General features: G+C 33.0%; 1 protein-coding gene across 1 annotated transcript in view; it reads right to left on the bottom strand.

The window, feature by feature from the left end:
• Positions 1-24,024, bottom strand: part of dysf (neuronal PAS domain protein dysfusion) — a 375,458-nt gene that overhangs the window by 331,307 nt on the left and 20,127 nt on the right. The window contains exon 2 of the mRNA XM_072546055.1: positions 6,117-6,149. Within this exon, the coding sequence (XP_072402156.1) occupies positions 6,117-6,149 (33 nt within the window). The remainder of the gene's footprint in view (positions 1-6,116; positions 6,150-24,024) is intronic.

Raw genomic sequence — 24,024 nt, 5'->3', positions numbered from 1 at the left:
CTCTGTTATTTGTATATATTTGATTATTAAATTAATATAAAATAAAAAGTTTTTTTTTTCTTTTCTTTTGGCTTAGACTTATCATCATACAGCCAGACACAAAAGGAATAAGACAGTATCCATCATTATAATTTACCTAAATCCTAAATGCCCTATCAAAATAAAAGATTACATCGATATAAGGAGAACAGGGACACACTCTTCTCGCCTAGGGACCTATCAAGGCATTGATTTATATAAGACACAACAACACTAGGTCACGGAGAGAAGGAAGTTATACAAATGGTTTAAAACAAAGGTAACAAGATTAACTAAATAATTTTTAGAGAATTATAATGATAATTTGCTGTCTTTTAAAAATTTAATTAAAGAGTTGTAAATATCTACAGAGCCAAGTGATAATAAATATAGTATGTTCCAAGGAGCTGCTATTTTATATTTTAATAAATCATTTATAAGTTTGGATAAGTAGACTGTATTTTTAGAACAACCAAAAAATATATGATCTAAATCACTTTCCTCTCCACAATGCTCACATTTGTCATCATCCAAAACCTGTATTTTAAATAAGTGTTTTAAATAATATGCGTACCCGAATCGTATTCTAATAATGGAAGTTATGTGCCTCCTGGAAGCTCTACAAGACTTGTATCAAGGAAATTTGGGAATATCTGGCTGAATTAACGAGTATCTATTTTGGTTCAAAAAAGAGTATTCCTTCCACTGGTAGCTCCACTCTCGAAGCAATGTTGACTTGCAAGAAACAATACTATCAAAAATCGTTACTTAAATAAAAAGTTGAAAACAAAAGTTTTCAGTGTTTTTTTTGATAGATTAAAGATAAAACGTTGGAATCCATCACTTATTTACAAAAATGTTATAAGAAGCAATAAAAATCCATTGGAAATTTGTATATCCTTGCTTAATAAACTTTTGAAGCGATTTTTGAACTGTTTTTATCCGAGCTATTTTTGTCTTAAATATAAAGAGTATTTATATTTGCATCCAGCACCGTGTTTACTCCCTATTTTAGGGCCTCCTTTATGTTCGTCCCTGTTTGTAGATATTATTTTACCTACAGTTGAGTTTAAAGTTTGTGAGAGGTTAAAAAGCTACCTCCCTGTAAAACTGAATATTCTCACACGTATGCCCTTTTACCCAAACAAAAATCACTTCTTGCGAACATAGTTCATTACATAATTGTAGTGATTATAGTGTATAATCGCGAAATCCATATTTAAACGAGTATAAAATTGAAGCGGCCGGCTGCACAACATTCTTATTAGTCTTCTCTTTGACTTGTAATTGGCAGGAATCCACTACAACTTCAATCACGCAAAAAATAAGCGATAGATTGCTCAGATGTAGCGAATCGACATAACTCAAGAATTATAATTTTGTCTACACGTAAGTACCTAGGGAGGTTATTTAGCTGGAGATTATGGAGAATGTATTAAATGCTGCTTTATGGATTTTCGTCACTATGGGAATTGAATAAAGTACATACATTGTATTAGTGTATGGAATAAACCATTAAGGCTGAAGAATACGGCATGTAGTAATCGGTTACGGCGATTATATCAGTTTACTTAGCACATTGGAAAAAACAGGAAAATGACTGAGCAGGCTTTTTGTTTTAATGCTCTCAATAATATTCGTGGTTTTGGTAGTTTTGTATATTTATTCAACGATCGACTGGATTCCTTTAAGAAGTAAATGTATACAGGGTGTTAAGAAACTCTCCTGACAAACGAAGACTGGAGATTCCTCAGATAATTTTAAGACAATTTAACCCAATTCACCTAGTCCGAAAATACTTCCTAAGAGAGCTAGAGCTCTTTGAAGATGGCGCCTTTTAATTAGTTTTTTTGTAATACTTCCAGAACGCTTCTACACTTGAGTGCAAAATAATCGACTCAAAAGCGATAGGTATTTGAGATTACACCTTCTGTTTTAATGTAAGAAGTATAAAAATAAAAAAATGTAACGTGCAAACAATAACTTTATTATTGTACTTACAAAAACTGCTATTGCATTATTTGGGAGACGCATTATAAAAACAATATGCAATACAAACAGAGTTTCCTAAATATTCATCATTGGAACTAACGCAAGAAAGACGTTATGAACAGAGAAATCATCAATTACAACATGAATTTCTTAATTATTCAGTGTTTAATATTACCACCCCTACTCCTAATTACACTTTTCAATCGATTTCGCATGGATCGGATGACTTTTCTAATAAATTCTTGAGGTGTTGCTTCCCGTTCATCATTAAGCGCAGCTCTCAATTCTATTATGCTCCTTGGTGCATGATTTCTGTCCCGGAGCCTTCGTTTAAGCTCATCCCAAACATGCTCTTTTGGATTTATGTCCGGGCTTAACGCCGGCCAATTTATTGTAGGTATATCGATCTTAGATAGATAGTTGGTGATGACTCGTGCGATATGGTATCGTGCATTAAAATAAAGGAATCACCAATAAATCCTGCGTATAAAACCACATGTTCCGCCGAAATGTCTCTGATGTTACGATCTGTCGTTAAACCTCCTCCACGTCCTCCACCAGGCATGAAAATCAACTCGGTTTTTCCATCCATAGAACTACCTGTCCAAAACATACAAGAATCCCCTTCATGGCACAACTCCTCCTATACAAAATTGAGCAAATCGCTCTCCTGGTCTTCCATAGACTCGACGACTATTATCGTTGCCATGTAGGCAGATCCTACTTCCATCGGAGAAAAATACCTGACTCCATTGATAGTCGTTCCAATCCAGATGTTCCCGAGCAAATTCTAATCGCCTTTGCTTCTGGGCTGCAGTTAGGTTGGGACTCATAGCTGCCATTTTTGGTGTCAAGTTGGATGCTTTTAGTCTCCTTCTGACTGCCCAAACGCTGGTCACCACACCTCGGACCTCTCTAAGCTCTTTTTTGAGTTTAGCACCACTCAAATGTCGATTTCTCAGGGATTTCTATACAAGAAATCGATCATCTCTCTCCGTTGTTATTTGTTTACGGCCTCCTCCTTGTCGACGGATATAATCAGCAGTATCTTGATACCGACGATATACTCGGGACACAGCAGATTGGCTTAAATTTAGTCGATTTGCCACGGCCCTCTGGCTCAGGCCTTCTCTCAATACTGCTACTGCTTCGGTTGCGTTGACGGGTGTGGTATCCATTTGTAATGCAGTTGCGAAGTGACTGATGTATTAGTGGGTTGCTATGGAAAAAAAACGGTGCGTTTCGATTTCAATGAGTTAAATTCTGACCCCCTCTCTACGTGTTGCATTATATATTTGTAATGCGTCATCCAATTCACCAAAAAACAAAAATTTTCTAAAACTCAATAATGGGGTTAATGATTGTACCCTAAATATTTTTAAATTTACACTTTTTAGATTGAAACAGGAGACGTACTTTTGCAAAATAATTTTGAGTGGATTATTTTGCACTAAAGTGTAATTAGAAAAACGAAAACTGGTACGGTTATTTTTCTTCCAGAGTTGAATCGATTTCATAAATTAAGAATTTCTAGTACCGATCATAGACGTCCGTTTTGGGTAGGTCAACGGTTATTTAAACGCATAACTTCTTTGTCTTTACGTTTTAAGTATTCGTGTCGTGATGCTAGATTATTAAATTTTCATAAATGTACAAAAAGGAAAAACTAAAACAAAGGATAAAACCGTTAGTTTTCCAAATATACAGAGTTTTGTTTTCTCTTACAAATGCTTTTTTGATCTGTACTTTTACTTTAGACACTTTACTGTACTTTTACTTTAGGTTGTTTTTGTTGTAGATTGATAGATTGATTTGTAGATAAGGAAGTCAGAAGAGTCATTTTCTATGCCATATCTTTTATTCCTACGTGTAGGACGACATGCTGTCAGACATTGTACGGTCATACCCTGGCAAGCTATAATATTCAAGAGTTCGATAGTTCTTTGTGACATTTCTTGGGCAACACTCATCAATGTGCAGAAAAGTGTTTCCAGATAGGCATTTTCTTGGCTAAGTCAAGTGTAAAGAATGCTTAGTACTGAGGAAATCTCTAGTACCGGTATGTAAGTATACTTGTAATGTACGCATCAAATCAATTCAAGACAATTTACACTTCTTCTTCTCATTGCGCCGTCTCCTTTCGAAGGTTGACGATCCAAATGGCAATTGTAGTTTTGGAAACTGCTGCGCGAAAGATCTCTGCGGATGAGCGGTCGAACCATCTCCTCAGGTCCTTCAGCCACGAGTTCTGGCGTCTTCCTACTGATCTTTTGCCCTATACTTTTCCTTCCAGTATAACTTGAAGTAATACATATCTTTCGCCTCTCAACACATGACCCAAGTTTTGCATTTTCCTCTCTTTGATTATTCTTAGTAATTCTTTTTGTTTACACATGCGACGAAGTACCTCAACATTAGTAACTCTTTGTACCCATGGAATCCTCAACATTCCTCTGTATATATACTTCTCAAAGGCATCTATTCTTTTTTCTATTTCAGGGTCCATTGTCCAACTTTCACGGCCTTACAGTAAGACAGAAAAAACGTAACATCTGACTAATTTACACTAGCAGCTGTAATTTTCTTTTAGATGTTAAAGTAACCTTACCGCGGACATGACGATGAGCAGTAAATTGTAGTGCTCGAAACATATAAATGAATAGCCTTATTAGTCGTCAACATTCGTAGCGGAAAGGCATCTTCCATTCAAGAAGAAGACAGGAGTACAACAATTCTATAAATTATTAGCAATACATGTAAAATAGGCCACTACAATTAAGTATGAGTATCTATCTATATAAAAGGCTAGGACGACAAGTTACACTGTTTGTCCGGTAGGGTAACTACGCCATCTAGCAAAGAAATCTGAACTACCAACATCTGACATTTCAATTATATTGAAACGAAAGAAGTTTAAATGGAGATAGTAGAAATGGGTTGATACTTGGAGTTTCTGATTATACAGTGAAGCCATTTTCAAGGAGTACACTAAACAATCCATAAAGAAAATTTCTATAATGAATTTCACATTAAAACCAAATATCTAATAGAACTTTTTATGTATGGAAGAAAAGGTTTAGGTACTATTTTATCCAATGAAAGTGGCTGTAAATTTGAAAAGATTCAAACGTTCTAATCCACAGCAACATTCTATAACCTAGCGAGAGATCAAAATGAAGAAAATTTTGGAGATGAATTGCTAAATGAAGACATTATTGAACTTTCTGAAGTTAAAGATGTTTCAGCTAACCTTATATAATATTTTAGTGTTCTTGAGAAACCTCAGGAGAATCATTAATATGTATTATTTTTTAATTGTTATTAAATTTTTCTTAAATAATTTAAGTTATTCCTGCAACCACAAGTTGTATACTTAAAAGAGATATTAAAACATTAGTGTGATTTCTTTTACAATTAATTAAGTATTAGTGTGTTCCGAAATCAATTTTACGTTTATCTTACAGATAAGCAACCGCAACATAATTTGACGTGAAAAGACAGGTACATTTTATTTTATGTATAAATGTCTATCCTCCAGATAACTCTCTGTCAGATAGGCCAATATTTATCTGGTGGTGAAATCTTTTTTTGAAAGTTTTTGATCGTAAAATATTGGCTGCGAATTTAGTGATCGGTAAAAAATATAATCCAAAGCTTGAGCTTTCCCAACAAATGAATTGCCAAACTAGAAATACGCTGGTTTTTGTACGTACATCGATTCCATAAGACGACTTTCCGCAAAAGTTCAGCGTTTCTCCAAAAGTAACTTATTTGTTATGAAAGGTGTAGACTAAAAATATTATTTTGTTGGCGTCCTAGCCTTAAATAGGATGAAGCCAGGAAAAATCAAGTGGAGTGACTTTAGATGGCAATTCATTGTTTCCCTTGTTGCATGGTGAAATTACTAGTAAAATATAATTATAAATCATTTTAAAAACAATTTTATTATGTAGCTCTAACAATTTGATAGTTTTAAACTGATTTTATAAATGATTGCGATCTCATTGAAACTACTTAAAATTGACTTGAGAAAAAATAAATTTATCAAATTTATAAATTTATTTTTACTTATAAAAAATATATAAATAAAAATAAATGTCGCTTACCTCAAATTAGAACTATGGTATGTGTTAGGGGCCCTAAAAAGTTTATAGCAATAGATAAATAAGATAAACACAAGTGATAGTAAAAGATATAGTATTATTTAACAAATTTATTTAAAATTTTGGCTTTTGACAAAGACCCTACATTTATGTATATATATATATATATATATATATATATATATATATATATATATATAGGGTGACAATTTAGAAACGTCCTACCGTTAAAATCGCAAAGACACGTCATTTTTTTCTTTTTAAGTGAATTTCAGTAAATATTTGTAGCCCGCAAGGTTCAACCTCGTAGACAGGGTAAATTCTTTAATATAGCCCTTAATATTTTAAAAAAGAAGGCTGGTCAGGTGACATATCCTTTTATATCATCGTTAATAAATAATCAAAAAATCATCTAATAATAAAGGTCTGATGGTAAAACTTTTCATTTATTACATGTTGCTTTTATAAATAGACTACAAGCCCATAAGACTTTTAAGGGGTTATTTGATCCAGCAAGAATCACATATAAATCAATACTACCATATGTAATTAATAACTTTAGAAACTATGCCCTCAATTTTTATTGGTACAGTTGACTACATTGCTAAGATAAACTTAACCCTTAAAAATGTCCCATAGGCTTGTAGCCTAAAATATTGTCGATAGAGTTTCACACATGGTCTTGCTTTTTTGATAGTTACGAATGAATCATAACGAACACGGTGTGAGAATTTGAATACTTAAGAGTAACCATACCGAACACGGGAATAGAAGGAAAATAGACAGATATAAAATTAACGAAGGGAGCAGAGCGGAAGGGTCACTAAATTTAATACTGAAAGTAGAAAATGTATCAAGAGCAGCCTATACTACTATGAGTTTTCGAGACAGTAATCAGTTCCACGGTGATGTATGTATATTTTGAGAAGACAAACAAATAAATAAATAATGAGGATGTATGGAATACCAATAATTACGGCAAAAATAAGACACCAAAAAGCTAGATGGAATGCCAGAGAACCAAAAAGAAGAGGACGTTCAAAGAAGAAATGGTTAAAGTAGTAAAGCAAGGTTTGTCAGAAATAGGCGTAAGAGATTGTAGAGAAAAAGTAAGGGACCGCAAAAATGAAGGGGAAATAACCAAGTTTTTGGAAGACAGAGACCTACAAAGCCTGTAGCGCTGTTGTATATATATATCAAAAATAAACTTTATTAAAAGGCTTTCTAATAGTTTTTGGGAAGTAGACTTTATCAGAATAAACATTAAATATTCTATTCGAATCCCCCATTTTACACTATTGTCGCAGGAGAGGTGATACACAATTACACAATTGAGATGTGTAAGAACGATGCCAACTTGGATTTTCTTTTAATTACCTATTTTCTCTTTGTACTTTAGAGCCACAGATAAAAGTAAAGTTTGTTTCATTACCATCGCACACGTGAAACACAGGGAACGAAGCGGTGGATAAACAAATCAATTACTGATGGACAAATTAAAATATGCAACAGAAAAATATTTATTGATATCTAGTTCAATATTAAAGGGATCTGCTTACAAAACTGGCAAGAAATACTAACTTTTATTTTAACAAATTGCACTTCCCCTTTCACGATCTGTTGATTTTTCAATGACAGATACTCATATACTGTCCTCAACCACTTTTCGGATTGATAACATACCAAAAATTAACCTTTCGCTTAATAATTATCACAAAAATGCAACCAACAGCCAAATTCTGAGGCAATCTTGCCTAGAGCTGGTCAACACAAACTCATATGACGAGATTCAATACACAGATGCATCTAAAACTGAGAGAGGTGTCGCATATTCTGTAACTACTTCAAATAGTATCATTCAGAAGTTCTGCCTTCTACAATCCACCCCTATCCTTACAGGAAAGCTGTACGACATATTACAAGCATTAAAAGGCTTATGTAACCAAAATAAAGCCAAGAACACTACAATATGTACAGATTCGATGTCCTCCATCGACTCGATTAAAAATATATATTCCGAACATCCATTAGTTCATGCCAAACATGAAGCAACAAACCGACTTACTTCTTCTGGAACAAACATAACATTAATCTGGATTCTTTCACACCTTGGCATTTTAGGTAATAAGATGACTGATACTGCTGCAAAAGAAGCAATTACAACCAAATCAGACATCAAATCTGTTCAATTAGCATCAGACCTAAAACCACTTTTCAGGTCCCAAATCAAAAAGTCCTGTCAAAACCAATCGAAGAATTCAACCTCGGAATTGCACAATATAAAATCTACCATCAAAACTTTTCAGCTGCCCTAACTTAACTTAAGTAGAAGAGACAAATTAATCATTGGCAGGCTAAAAATTGGTCACACTGGCTGACACATGGACACCTGGTGACTTTGGAGGAATCTCCTGTTTATGAAAACTGTAGTGAATCATTAACCGTTGAACATATTCTTACACAGTGTGTCAAGTATGAGCAAGATAAAAAAAATACTTTATACAAGTTCTTACAAATATGATCCTCAGAAAATTAGAACTTGTTCAGAATGAACTACATTTCCTTCGAGAAACGAACTTGTATTACAAAATATACTGTTTTATTTTGTATTACTTTCTATTTTACATATTCTCTTTATTGTAAAATATACCTAATGTAATGTAAAATGTATAACAAAATTGACCCAGTGTCAATAACCTTGTAGTTGAGACACAACAAATAAATAAAAAAAGAACTAACTTTGACTTATGTATGTGAATGATGGGTAATCTCAAAGAAAATGAGTAAAAGGAAAGAACCAGGCAAATAAGAAAAGATCTAAAAGAAAAATCGAATTTAACGTTCCTAGAAAAAAGACTGAGTTGGAACTAACACTTGCAAAGATCGAATATACAGTCTACAGATATGAGAGGCTAAAAATAAAAAAAAGAACACTATGAAAAATTGTGCAGTTGAAAAAGTTTTTAAAAACAGGCAGAAAAGGTACAAAAAACAAAAGTAATTTTCTACAAGTAATCTTCTTAATTGAAACTCTTTACTGATTGTAATTGAGACTACAGATTCTAAATAAGAGAAACCTATAAAAATTTTGTTAATTCAAAAGTCTTGCAGCATTCTACCTATCATATTTTAGTATTGTATTGCCCAAATCTTTGTCAATGTGTAATCAACATCCTGAAACAATTTTATTTAAACAATCAAGCAGTAATGAATATTCTAATCTGTTGATGGTATGTGTGAACAGCAGCAATCCAGTGGCGTCGGCAGTAAGAGCCCACAAAACATATATCAGTAATGAAAGAGATGATTTTCTTTTCTTTTTAGCTTTTGTAAATTATCAAGAGGACTTTGATCCTATCTGACTGCTTAAAATCATGCTGGGATATAAACTACAAAATAAGCCAGGATAAGGGAAGCTTGGTTAGAAGACAGTGTACGAATAAAACAGTTAATCACTTACCTAAGGCATTTATATTAAAAAATACAATTTTCATCAACTACTACTTGAAAATAGATAGAAAACAGATAAATGCGGGCTGAGATGTATAAGATTATCATAGCTGCCTAACATAAAACCCTCAAGATGCATGGAGAAACTTATAAGTTTTAATTTAACATTGTTAATAGACTGAAAGCAATTCTTTCAGGTTCTGAAGCCAGCATATTCTTCGCCTTCCTCTATTTCACTTTCCTTCAATGTTGCCTTGCATAATGAGTTGTAATAATGAGTATTTCTGTCCTCTCCCCGCATGTCCTCAAGTACTCAAGTGTTTGTCTTTTCATAGTCAATATTATTTCTACTTCTTTTCTTATCACTCTAGTTACTTCCACGTTTGACACTTTTTGAATTCATGATATTCGTAGGATTCTTGGATTCTTCTGTAGCACCAAAGTTCTATGGAGTTTTATCTAATCGTACAATAAACTCTAAATGAAAAGCTGAATAAATGGTATCCGAAAGCAGTTAATTAAAAAAACCATCAGTTACCTAACCCTGGAATACTACCTGGGCTCCATTTTTACCCCAACCTTGGAAAGTTATACCAATGTGCCTCGGTAGTTTCATCCTTTTTTTTTTTTGTTGTGACAAGTTTAATTTTTTGCTAAACTGTTGAAATTATAATCATTATAATCTTGTACACCATGATATTTTTCAATACATCTTTTTTTTTAGAACACGCAAGACAAAAAAAGTGTTTTGAAATGACAAATTCCGATGACATTGCTAGAATGCATCATATACTTTATGATTCTGATTCCGAAGGTTCTCAAGACGAGACTTATAAGGTAGATATTATTATACCAGTCAAAAATCAAACGGATTCAGTCTACACCTATTTCTGCTCAGTCGTAAAATACTCTACAATTGGTTTCTACAAAGAAAATTCATACCACAAATACCAGAAAAACTTATCCGATTAACAAGAATGACAATGTCCAACTAAAAGCCAGCGTTAGGATACGGGGAGAAAATTCTCGATCCTTTGGGATAAAGGATGGAAAGAAGGGGGATGCCCTGGCTTGCCTACTTTTTAACATTGCCTTGGAACAGGCACCTTGGAAAAGGCTGTCCGAGACATACCAATTAGAGACGACGGTACTATTTAGAATAGATCAATACAAATCTTAGCATACGCTGATGACATTGACATAATAGGGCTTAGCAAGCGAGATTTTGAGCAACATTTCCTATTATTGGAAACGACGGCCTAGTCATCAACGAAGACAAAACCAAGTACCTAGTCTATTCGTTTGGAGGGTTTTAAATGGAATTTTTCATTAAAGTTATTAGAAATTAGTATTAATTAAATGAAACTTTTACAATAATTCAGCCTAGGGGTTGTCAATAACCCTATTCGTATTAGTAGGAAGACGAGTAGTTTAGGAAGTTCTCTCATTGGTTTATTCTAAAATTCCGTGATTTGTAACTCGCAGTCATATTAATAGTTTAATTATTTTTGTCTATAAAATTGACTAAATTCATTTCACATAATTTATACGAGTTGCTTTTATTTATAGTCATTTTTTAAATTAGGTAATTAAGTTAGTTAAATTTTTTGCCATTTAAATTGCTTTATATAAGTTTATGTTCATATTTCTCTTGTTTAATAAATTATTATTAAACAAAACCTTTGTATTAATTTGGATTAAACTCAATATATAATCAGAATTTAAAGAAATATATAAATATGACTGTCTTCTGACGATCATGGAAATAATCTCGGTAAGTTACATGAAATTTCTTTTTCTAATCATTGTTGAGTATTGATTTCACTTAAGAGTAACTTGAAGAAACGAGGAGTGACGATTTACAAGTGCAGATTTACAGGTGTGAAGGTCAGACTGAAGAGGTACTGAATTCCTTGCAGGGAATTCCCCTGATTTAGAGTCGTTGCGACGATCGGGAGTAATGACCATCGATGACTCGTGCATTTTGGAGCTGTTCTCTGACTTATATATGTGTTTATTATATTTTGTATGATGATACAAACTCTGAATTTAGTGGATATGGGTTTTGTGGTTTTAGTGTTCACCTAGAATATTATTAACATGGTATTTCTTCTCTTCATTATTCTACGATGTCTAATGAGATCTTTTAAATCACTAATTGTCATCTTCACCCGATCTATCACGCTCATTGACCATTTCTCGCCTTCTGCCATATTCTCTTACTAGTTACGATAATATTGGAAATATTAACATTAGAAACTTGACAGGATTAGAACTTCTGCAATGAGGAAGATTACGCATTAAGAAGAAGAAAAGGTTATCGTTGTGTTTTTATACAGAGTATACTGAAGATAAAATGGTACCAAAATAAAAGAATCGTAGAAAACACAGCTGTAAAACAGTAAAATGGAGAAGTATAACTAAAAAACGCTGACTTAAAACAACGTGAATAATCGAATAACTTAAGTTGTTCGATTATTATTTTTTAATTCGATTAATAACTTCTTTTTTAAGTTGTGTAATTAAAACTTAAATCCCCATCCTTCGCCGTCTATGTAACAATTCAACGGAGTTTTAACAAGTCATGCTCCATAATGTACATACCGAATGAAGATTTATACATTTATACTATGGAGTCCAAATGTTAGCTATGCGTTTTTCAGAAATGCCGTAATTCGAACCATCCAAGGAGAATGTTTTTGTTTGTAAATCGATATCTTCGTTTTAAAGAAGAAACACTTCAGATCCTGACATTTGACAATATAATTTTTCGGTTTATTTCACATAATAGGTATAATTGTCAAATTTAGGCATAACGCAAAATATATAGGTATTATAATAAGTAGCTACAGGATGTCTCAAACTCTTTTGAGACTGAACTCTGGCTTCTGACAGAAAACGAAGTCAAAATAATAGAGAAAATATAACAGACTTGTGAGTTCTTGATGAAACTTCAATTGAACAAATCCATGTAGTTATTATGGTCCTACAAATAAACTCAGCTAGAAGAGAAGAAAATTAAGACCACGATAAACATAGAGTAATAATGTTAAAAAAGATTTAAAAAGAAGATTGTGTATTGTATTTGGTACTTTATAATATATTTTGTATGATATGAAACAAATAAACAAATTAACTAGAAAACTTTCTTTCGAAGGAAATTAAATTAGCTTTTAATACGACTAAATTCCCACGTTCAAATAAAAATAGCAAACGATAGCATAATTGCGAAATATGTATTCAAGTATGAGAGGTATCCATTCTCGGCAAACTAACCCCTAAGGAAATCGTACATAAATTATACCCATGCATGTATAATCATTTCACATCGCAATCTTTCTATTTGCATGTAACGCTGATAAAAATTTTAAACAAATTAAAGAATAATTAGGGTAAGCTAAATAGTAGTATTTGTGTTGTTTTTGTTAATATATTATTGATTTTGTCTATATTTTTACTATTGGGGTCTATATTTGTTAGCTGTTTTTCTATATTTTTTTATATGTACGTTTATACATTGATAATTTGTTTATATTAAATTTTGAATATTACGATCGTCAAAACATTTTCTTTATTTAATAAAGGAGCAATGGCGCAGAACCGATATCCTATGAGGCTACCCGTGACGACGCCATCTTGTGGCGCTAGTTCCGTGACGCTCTCCTCAGCATTTTATTGTAGAGAAAAAAGTAATACAACGCCAGTATAGAAGATTCGTTGTAAAAAACTTTTATACCTCTTCACAATGGGATTTTAATTTTGCAAGGAAAAAATTTCAAAGTTTTATCACAATGAATTTTTAATTATCAATGCAAAATTGTAGCTTTATTTATTTGCTATCGATACGATGTTTAATGGACGAAAGTCAAATGACTAGTACTTTGTTGTTTGATTTTATATACGTAAAAAATTCAGCGATTTCTATAAAAGAATTGTTCACGTAGCAAAATTTTGAAAATATTCATATTTTTTCGGGCTACGTTGCAATATTTAAGCAAAAACCGAAAATAGATACTCTATTTTTATGTACACATCAGTTTTTGCAGATATCGTCAAGAAAAATCAAATTTCCGATTTTTCATAAGAAGAAGAAAAGATTACTTTTTTCTCAAGAAAATTCCAAAAAAACTTTTCGATAATTTTTGTTTCTGCGTTCTGAAATTTTTCAAAATAATTGTATAGAAAAGTTATTAGCAAAAAATTTCATTTTTATCTATTTTGTCATAGATTGACAATTGTCAAGATGTTCAGAATAACAGGTTGATAGATGTTTTGTTCAAAAATTTGTCCTGAATTTTTCAAAACTGTTTCAGCTGAATGATTCTTAAATTCTAGTTATAAACAACTTGTTAAAGACACTTTCAGAAAAATTTAACGTCCGACTCACAAAAATCAACTCTACATAGCTCCCGACTGTGATTGATCGAAGACTTCTATGGCTGATTTGTCTGTTGAGGGAATGTAATCACTAAACATACAAGTTAAATCACAGATTCTTTTTCTAATTCTTCCATTAGAGCTTATCTATATCCACTTTCAGATTTTATTTGAACTAACCAATAATTAACATGAAAAATGTAAAATCATACTTGAGTAAGCGATATGTCCTGCTGACTATTTTTTATATCTAGAGTCAAGGTTTATTTGAGAACCAATTCAGCCTCAGCAATTAAAGAAGAAGCATAGCTAATATACTCAGGGTAATTTTAGCGAACATTTTAGATATCATCTATTAGCGGTGATCTGTACTCGGAATTTATGGTGGCAATTATCTCATCCGCCATTTTTCAGTCCTGCATCTTCGAAAGTATTAAAAGGTGTATTCAGAATACGTGTCCAAGAAGAGTGAAGTTGAGGTCATCAACTTTAATACACTGCTAGACAAAAAACACGATTTTTTAAATTAATATTAATAAAATATTCTTAAATCGATCAAATTATATCACAGTTTTCCAAGGATTTTATAGTGTTTAAAAGTGTTGAAGATTATTTCATTTATATCAGAACATTGTGGAATATTTCTGAGACCTAGAAAATACTCTAGAGTATCTTAAATATTCACGTGGTAGATCAGATAATTCAAAAATATAGCACAATCATTTTTTCTGAGTATTTCAGAGCATTTGTGAGTTCTTAGGTGTAACAAAAAATCTTAGAATCTTCACTAGAAAAATACAAAAAGTTTCCAGAGTTAAAAACTGTTCTATTGTGGCTGTGAATATTTCAGAGAATTCTTTAATCCTCAAAAATATCCACAAATAGCTCAGAATGTCATATAAGTGTTTGAATGTGTCCAAAATCTTATAAAATGTTCCAAAGTAACTATATCACAATGTACCAAAAGATTCCAACACACTCTTAAGTGTGTCACAGTATTCCAGTGTATTTCATTATATTGCGAAAGGTTCTAAAATATTTAAAAATTACACCATTTGCTTGTTAAGTATTTTTAAGTGGATTTCTCACAGTACAGAAGGGCTACAAATCTGTTCAAAGGATGTTCAAATATACAAAAGTGTATCATATGTTTCTAGTAGTGTATTCCTTAATTGTACCAGGATTTTTAGAGTGTTCAAAAGTATTTTATTTCTATTTTAAGAATTCCAGAGTAAAGTCATCATCGTCATCATCATCATCATTCTCAGAATATTCTACCGATTATGGTGTAGCCTCATTCTTCATATCTGCCCACGATTGTCTAAAATTCGCTTTTATGTGCCATGTTTCTTATGTCATAGTCCCATCTTAAATTTGGACGTCTTCTTGGTCTCTTGACGCCTCTTGTATACCACAGTGTAATTCTAGTGGACCATCTATTGCCAGTTCTTCTCGCTAAATGTCCCGCCCACTGTCATTTTAAAGATTTAATTCTATGGATTACATTAATAACCTTAGTGTTCTGTCTGATCCATTCTATTCTTTTTCGATCTCTCTTTGTTATACCTAGCATGCATCGCTCCATTGACCTTTAAGTGACTGAGTTTTCGATATTATCTCTTTCTTTAGTGTCCAAGTTTTGTAGTCGTATGTCATGATATACACTGTTCGAGGTGGATTGGCATTACCCTTCAAAGACACTTCTAAATATGACAGGAGCCTTAAATAGTACAGGAATGGTATCTTTAGAGGTTATCACAGGTCTTGAGACTTAAAGCAAACAGTACCTGGAGGCCTAATTATGTATTTAATAATCACGCAAATACCACTGAGACTAGACTTGAGATGGACATAGTACCTGGATCAGGAATCTTTGGACAAACATGTAATTATGTTTTAGGAACACAACTGTGTTCCAGGCTGAAGTTTTTGCTTTAGTGGCTTGCATTAATAAAATTCCGAATGGAGATACCAAAGCAAAGAGAATCAGCTTTTATACCGCTAGCCAAGCGGTTGTTCTGGTTGTAAAAAACCTACTTATCAAATCAAAACGACTAAGGAACTGCAAAGATCTCTTCAAAAACCTAGTAAAAGGCAATAAAATGTCTTTAATATGGATGCTAGGTCATGAAGGGGTGTATGGGAATAAACGAGCAGATCACCAAAGAGCTGCAAGAAACGAGGTTCAGAAGTAGCTGATAAAGGATCATCAAAAGAAATGGAGAGCCACTCAAAGCCAAATCCAGCCTAAGAAAAGAATCAAGAATATTGATAAAAAAACTCTCGGACAACTTGATGAATATATTAATATGCAAATAGAAGAAGAGACTGTCATACACATCATATTTTATGCAATTTGCTAAATATCACAAAGTGTTCGACAGGGTCAAATGGCAACTCTAATAGCAGATACTAAAAGAAGTAGGGGTACCACAGCACTTAATTTCGCTTATAACTGAATTATAAGAACACACTACTGGAGCAGTTAAAGTGCTTGACACACTCTCAAAGGAATTCCATCCAGAACAAGGTGTGAGACATACTGTCTCCACAATTATTTAATGAATATGGGGAGCATATTATGAGAAGAGCACTTGAAGGATGAGAAAAGGGCATCTCAATAAATGGCTGAAAACAACCTACGTTTTGCAGACGACATAGCCCTTCTTGAGATCCTAAAACTAGCAACAAGGAAACTGTTAAACTGTTAACCTTCGTTAAGATCACAGGGTTTAATGAAAAAAACAGGGGTATGGTACAAAAGTCTTATGACTAAATGCCACAGATAAACATGTTTCACCTCAATTGTTCGATCTCTGGGTGTTCGATCAAAGCCAAATAAAAGGTTTATCCGTTTGTTAAAGTCCCGAGAGCTTGTATAATGGAAAATACACAATACGCCACTTTTGTTTAATACGAACGAGTGAAAATTTCTGATCGTACATTAACATTCTTATTTGACTGTATTTCAATATATCAGACGGTTTAATTTAATTTAAAAATCTTTAAACACATATTCCAAAAGAATTTGAAAATGTTTTTGTCCTTCAACATTTCTTTATTCACTTATATATTTAAAAATCTTCCTCCTATCTTTTTACCTTCTTCTATGTCGTCAATCTACTGATAATATTCGATGGGGAAAATTGTCTCACTTTCAGTCTGAAGAAGAAAAGAGCGTAATAACACGTCCATACCAAATGATTATACTAATTACCGATCCAAATGGTGTTAAATTAAAAAGCAGCTTATAAACAAAACCGAGTATATGACAGGCTAACAAATGTATCGGCGAGCGTACAAACCCATCTATATAATTAAATAAAATTAGCTTGGTATTAAATTGTCTGAATAGGCATTTGGTTTTTATTTATATTTGTGATGTATTCAGTGTGAATAAAATTACCATCTGCAAATAGATAAAGAATATTGATACGGTATTTATTGAAAAACAACTATCGGCCAATTATTATTTTTATTTCAATAAACTTTAATAATTTGTTGCTGCATACATTTCACACATTATGTAACCATTAGAATAGTGGCTGTCATTACAGCATTCCAAGAAACCTGCATTCTAGCGGAGAGGAGTTTCATCAGGGATAAGCCATAGTGGAATAAAGAACTGTCTGTGTTGAGGAGAAGGACGAGGAAGGCATTTGACAAAGTTGAGATAAGAGCCACACGAACAGAATATTATGTAGATCTAAAAGAAGCCAAAGCAGACACACTGAGGAAGCTCTGTGAGAAAATTAAAAGCACTCATGCTTGTGTCAGACTTCAAAAGGTGCTTTTAAAGAAGAAAACACAACCAATTAATTATCTGCTAAATGATAAGGGCGAGTATACCAATACAGGAAGAGACACGGCTGAAGAGCTCCTCAGAGTGCAATCCCCTGGATCACACATATTTGAATCACCAATTGGTTGTGTGTCAGCAGATAAGGAGGCTTTGCAAAAGTCCTCAAGAACTAACTGACAGACAATCAAAAATATAAAGCACGGAGAGAAATTAGAGCAATTTTTATTCCTAAACCGGGGACAAGAGGACTGAAAAAGTCAAAGTCTCTAAGACTAGTAAGTCTAATGTCTCTAAAGAGAAACTGCTCGACAGGTATATCAGGGATGAAATATTAGCACAGACTCCTATACATCAACAAAATCATAACTTTAGAGCAGCAAATTGAACGGAGACAGCACTCCACAGACTCGTATTAAAAATGGAGAACACAATTGAAAATTAAGAGGTTATTCTGGGAGCCTTTTTGGATATAGAAGGGGCTTTCCACGACACTTCGATAATATCTATAACCAATGCCCTGAGACGTAAAGGAGTCGAGAATATTTGTTTGATTTAGACAGAATTTATGCTCAGGAATAGAGTTGTAAATACCAGCATCCTGGTGGTATTTACAACTCTAGTCGGTATGGAGAGACCGACCGTATTGGACGAGGTCGACATTTTGTCCCCACTGCTGTGGAATCTGGTGATGGATGGACTAATTGGGACTTGGCAATGCTGATAAATTAATAGAATATGCAGATGATTTGGTAATCATCTCGTGAGGAAAGTACAATACCGTACAATAGAGAGATTAGGTCCTCTAAAGCTGCAAAGAGAAGAAATTCAACTAAAGGGAGAGGTAAAGTATCCCGGAATTATACTGGCAATTAGAAAAAATAACAAGCAGTGCAGTGACATGGTGCATGAATAAATGAGTATTAAAACAGGACATGGTGCACTGATTTGACAAGATTGGGAGCCTATACAATAAAACAATCACTGAAACTTCGCAATAAAGGGACAGGACAAATGAGTATTACAAGGGCTGTGACAAAGCTCTAAGGCTGAACCTGATTATATGACAAAAAGAAAAAAATTTAAGAATTCATACAAGGTATTTATTCCAGACAGAAATGTATGCAGAAACAAGGAGTACCGCAACCAACAGGGTAAGATCAGGTGCACAGATGGATTTAAGACCAGAGGGGGTAAAAGAGGGGGAAAGAGGGTGTGGAGGCACGAATATACTTCAAAAATCTAGAAGTTAACGAAAGCTTTGCTTGGAGAGAAACTGCAAGGTTTTCAAAGCAAAGATGTATGCGATACTGCAATGTGTAAAGGCAAATAATGAGAGAGCACTTAAAAAAAAGCTCATCTCTATATTGTCTGACAGTCAAGCGGCACTGAAGGCACTGACGTGTAGGGAAGTGACTTCCAGACTGGTGTGGGACTGCATCAGAGAACTGAATGAACTGGAACAAGGTTGAGCTTGTTTGGGTACCAGCGCATTAGGGCATCGAAAAAGCAGATCAACTTGCTAAAAGAGGATTGAACGAATCAAACGGACCAGCTGTGACTCTGGGAGTAATAAAGGCTGCAGGAGAGAATCCCACAAAAAACACATGAAAAAATTTACATTGGTGGAGCATGTTCAAAAGGAACATAAAAACTGCTCTACATGGGCATGAACAATCTGAGAAAAGTAACAGGAATGTTGACTGGGCATACACCAGTAAGATAATTCCTAAATAAAATGGGTATTTACAATTCTACCTAAACTGCAGACTCTGCGATAAGGGACCAAAAACTGTATAACATCTAATATACGATTGCGAGGTGCTGGATCGCAAAGACAAAAACTATATGGGCAACTAAGAGGAGACCCTGCTATATTTATGACATACCAAGTAAAATACCTGTTCAAATTTCTATAGAGCACAAAGATTCTAGACTGGGTGTAGGAAAAACCTTGAGCAGAAAACACAATTAGTTTCAGTTCAGTGATAATGGATATCTTTTAGATCAGTCGCTCTGAATGCTCTGCAATCATTTACTGCTTTATTTAAGAAGCTCTAGAATTAATTGTTTTTAAGTAAATGTCTTATTAACATATACATTATTTGCACGTGCACATTTCGCCCAGAGACTGAAAGATGTTGTTGGGAAGACGATCGCTGTTGAGCATATTTTTGACAGTCAGTTAAGACCTCATATACAGATGCCAGATACCAGAGGTACACAGGAATACTGTGACTCATTAAAGAATGCTTCAGAATGTTCTCGTACATTTTGATATATACTGTAGAACATTTTAAAAATCGTTGTAAATATCTTCCATATTTAAAGTTCTTGGAAACACTTACTGGCATTATCAGGTACTTTTGGATAGTGTCTAAGAAATACCACGAAAAAATTAAACAATTTTAAACACTTTACATACACTATTAGAGATAATTATAAATTTAATGTGATATTACATTTATAATTCTGACCAACTGAACAACATCATTCTAATTTTCTGTCATAATAACTGTGCACTTCCAAATCGAGTATAAATACACTAATAGGTATAATATATTCCAATAACTAGTTTTTTCCTTTAAATGTAAAAACCTGACTCATTTATATCTGATATTAATATCTACCAATGAGAAATCACAGCAACCAGTAAATAAATCCAAAATACCGATAATTAGTTCCGAGCTAATTATTCTGGCCCACCTACAACATTTCGGCACTTACGATTAGTTGATCAATACTGATTATCACACCCACCAATAGGCAGTCTCACCTTATCGTCTTATCAAAATTAGTATTATTGAGTTTGTCGCACCTACAAATTTTGTGACACACCATTTAATATTTCACTTAAGTGTTAAGACAGAGTAATAAAAAATATTACTTAGCGTTTTAAATATTGAAATTTTCATCTAATATGGATTTATTTGTTTTCAAAATAATATTAAATATACATACATCACAAGTTTTGTGATAATTAATACACTTTAACCTGTATTTAATCGTATTTTTCAAGCACTTTCTTCACTATAAAAAATAAAAATTCAAAACACGCATTTTGAACGCTTCAGTTCCTCCTTCAGGCGCCAAAAAACGTGAACCCGTAATTTATTACTGATAAAAATTTGAATGAATTTGTGTCCAATTAGGACTACTTGGTCTCTCAATTATTGTCTAAATATTACTTATTTATTTATGTATTCAAGGAATGTTCCCATTTTTTGCAAACATTTAACAAAAATAGAATATTATAACCATAACAAAAATATTAAAAACTAAATAACTAATTAAATAATTAATAAATAATATTAAACAAATGATTGAATTAAAATAAATTCTAGTGGGCAGTTCGCAAGCGAAGATTGAATGATGATGATGATGAAGGTGATAGTACTTTAGAGACTACTTCATAGAAATTATTTACTGAGATAATAATATTTTAGTCAACTCAATCAAAAATAATATTCCAGTCAGCTGAATAAAAAAATGGTTTAGACCTATAAAATTTGCATTAAGATCTACATAATTGTTTTACAACCAAGTTCACAAGTAATTACCACATGTTGAAAATGACTGGGAAGCAAATTTGTTAAAGCGTCCTAAACTGACAGTTTCTGATAATCTTCAATACTGTGGAAAATTTGTGGGATTTGATATATTATTTGATTGCCTCAGGTTTATGTTTAGGCTCAGGTTTTGTGGGTAGTCAACGAGCAAGCCCTCTTCATTTGAATACGCCCAAGAAGCCAGTAATATGTTATTGATAGCAGAATTGGGCAATTGCTTGGTGCAGCTGATAAAGCTGTTCCTTCTACATCGGTTAATGTAAATTCCACAACTGAAAGAACATCTGAGAATAACCCACAAGAAAATGAGAAAAAAGTGTGAAGAAAGTGAGAACAAAGTGTTTTGGTAGAACAGAGTTGAGTGGTTACGTTAACTAATTTTACTGGACAATGGACCTCTGAAACAGATGCCAAAATTTGAGTCTGTTTTACAGTCAAATGTTCTATTCACCCATAAACCAACCAATATTTTGTTTTGAGAATTTCTTCCTTTGTGATCTAATAGAACAAATTGTTGCTCAAACGAATTTATATGCTGTACAAGAAGGTAGCAAAAATTACAAAAACACTAGCCAAGAAGATATAAGGGCATTGCTAGGTGTTTTTATTTTAATAGGACTGCACTCTTTACCAGACAAAGATTTATATTGGTCAAGTAATCCTTTTTATAATCCAAAGATTTTACAATAACCAGGTTCAAAAAATTAATAGAAAATATCCATCTAAATGACAATTCAGCAGCTGCAGAGAGACGTTCACCTAACTTTGACATACTGTATAAGATAAGAACATTTATAGATAGACTAATGAAATTTTCAAAGAACAAGTCAATCTTGGAAGTCGATTTTCTATTGATGAATGTATGGTGAAATTTAAAGGACGTAGTTCTATCAACCAGTATATGACAAAGAGATGGCACAAAGAAAGATATAATGTGCCCAAAAATTATTGCAGATTATATACTAAACATGGGAGGTGTTGATCACTTTGACCACTTTAGGGTATCATATCCCATAAGCAAGAAGTCTAGAAAATCGTGGATGAGATTGTTCTTCTTTCTTTTAGATGCAAGTGTGATTCTTCTTCTTCTTCTAATGGCGCTACAACCCTTTGTGAGTCTTGGCCTGCTTAACAATGTTCTTTCATTGTGCCCTGTCGGATACTTTCCTTCGCCACTGCCTGATGTTCATGGTTTTAAGATCCCTCTCTACGTCGTCGGTCGTCTATCCATCTTTTACGGGGCCTTTCTCTTGTTCTGTTTCCTTGGGGCTTCCATCTCTGGACTACTTTTACAGCTAGATTATCTGGCATTCTTTCTAGGTGACCAAGCCAGTTTAGTCTTTGTGATCTAACAATATCTGTGCTCTGCATTAGTTCATCCAGCTCGTGGTTCATTTGAATTCTCCACGAACCATCGCTGCATTGGGTTGGTCCAAATATATTCCTTAGTATTTTGCGCTCAAATATTCTCAGTTGATTTTCATGCAAGTGTGATTAATGTATATATTATGTACACAAGAATTCATGTTTTAAATCATTTCACACTGCTGTAGTTGAGACTTAAACTAGTTTTGTCACCCATATATGAATATTTGTATTTTTTTATTAAATAAATTGTTTCACAAACTGTACAAGGGTAATTAATTTCCCACCTACAAACATTTTTTAAGGAACAACGGGAAAATCGATCTAACCACTTTTTTTATTACTTGTTCAAATTATTGTTTATTTCAACAAAAATATGTTTTTTTTACATCCTTTAGACACCAAAAGTATATAAACAAACAAATTAATTCCCTTATATCCCATATTTTATCAAGGGGATAACTTTCGTAGTGTTTTACATACTTTAACAATGCATTTCGTTGTTTTCAGAAGTTGTATATTCTTCAGTTTTTTATTTTAAGAAATTTTTTATATCGAATCCTTTTGATTTGAAATGTTTGATATAAAAGGTTGTTATTCCAAGGCCACTTATCTAAAAATAATTAATATTGTAGATAACCAAGGATATTTTGACATTTCAGCCCATAAAAAAAGGATTGCCCTTGGCATTCACAAAAATATTATTTAAATAATTTGTGTTAAGTGTAAACATATTCAAAGAGTAATCTTATTATCTGATTTGTAGAGACTGGTTGCCATATTTAGTAAGATGCGAAAGAGGTAAAACATTCATCCAAAATCCCGCCTCAATAGAATAGCTATGACCTGAAAAAGTTAACTACACAAATTGACATTGTGTTTTATTGCAAGTCGTGTTGAATTACATATAAATTTACTAGCTAGCATTATCTAGTATATATAGATAAAGCTTTGTGTTTGAAACCGATAATGAATTATGGTAGTCATTAAAATCAAAGTACTTTTGTAATGGAACAGCTCTTTGGGTTAAACTTGCTTCCGTTTCAACTTTTTTTCAGCAGGATCGTACAAGAATATCAGTCAAGGTCGACTTAAAGCGGGGATGCACTATAACAGAGGTCATACAGAGATTTTATGAGATTTGTACGAGATGCAAAAACTAATTCATGCATATTATCTGTTTAATAGGTATATTAAAATGTGACAAAAATATATATAGTGAGTTCCAACTAATATTTTACAATGATGATGGAATTGCCTTATTTATCAAGACTATGAAAGTTTATAGCACGAATCAGAGGTGAGTGCAGTAATCCGTACAAATGGGAAATGAATATTCCGTGAAAATTGT

The sequence above is a fragment of the Diabrotica undecimpunctata genome, chromosome 10, assembly GCF_040954645.1.
Source record: "Diabrotica undecimpunctata isolate CICGRU chromosome 10, icDiaUnde3, whole genome shotgun sequence".
NCBI lineage: Eukaryota > Metazoa > Arthropoda > Insecta > Coleoptera > Chrysomelidae > Diabrotica > Diabrotica undecimpunctata.
The sequence above is the reverse complement of the archived record's forward strand: the minus strand, read 5'-3'. Positions and strand labels throughout refer to the sequence as shown.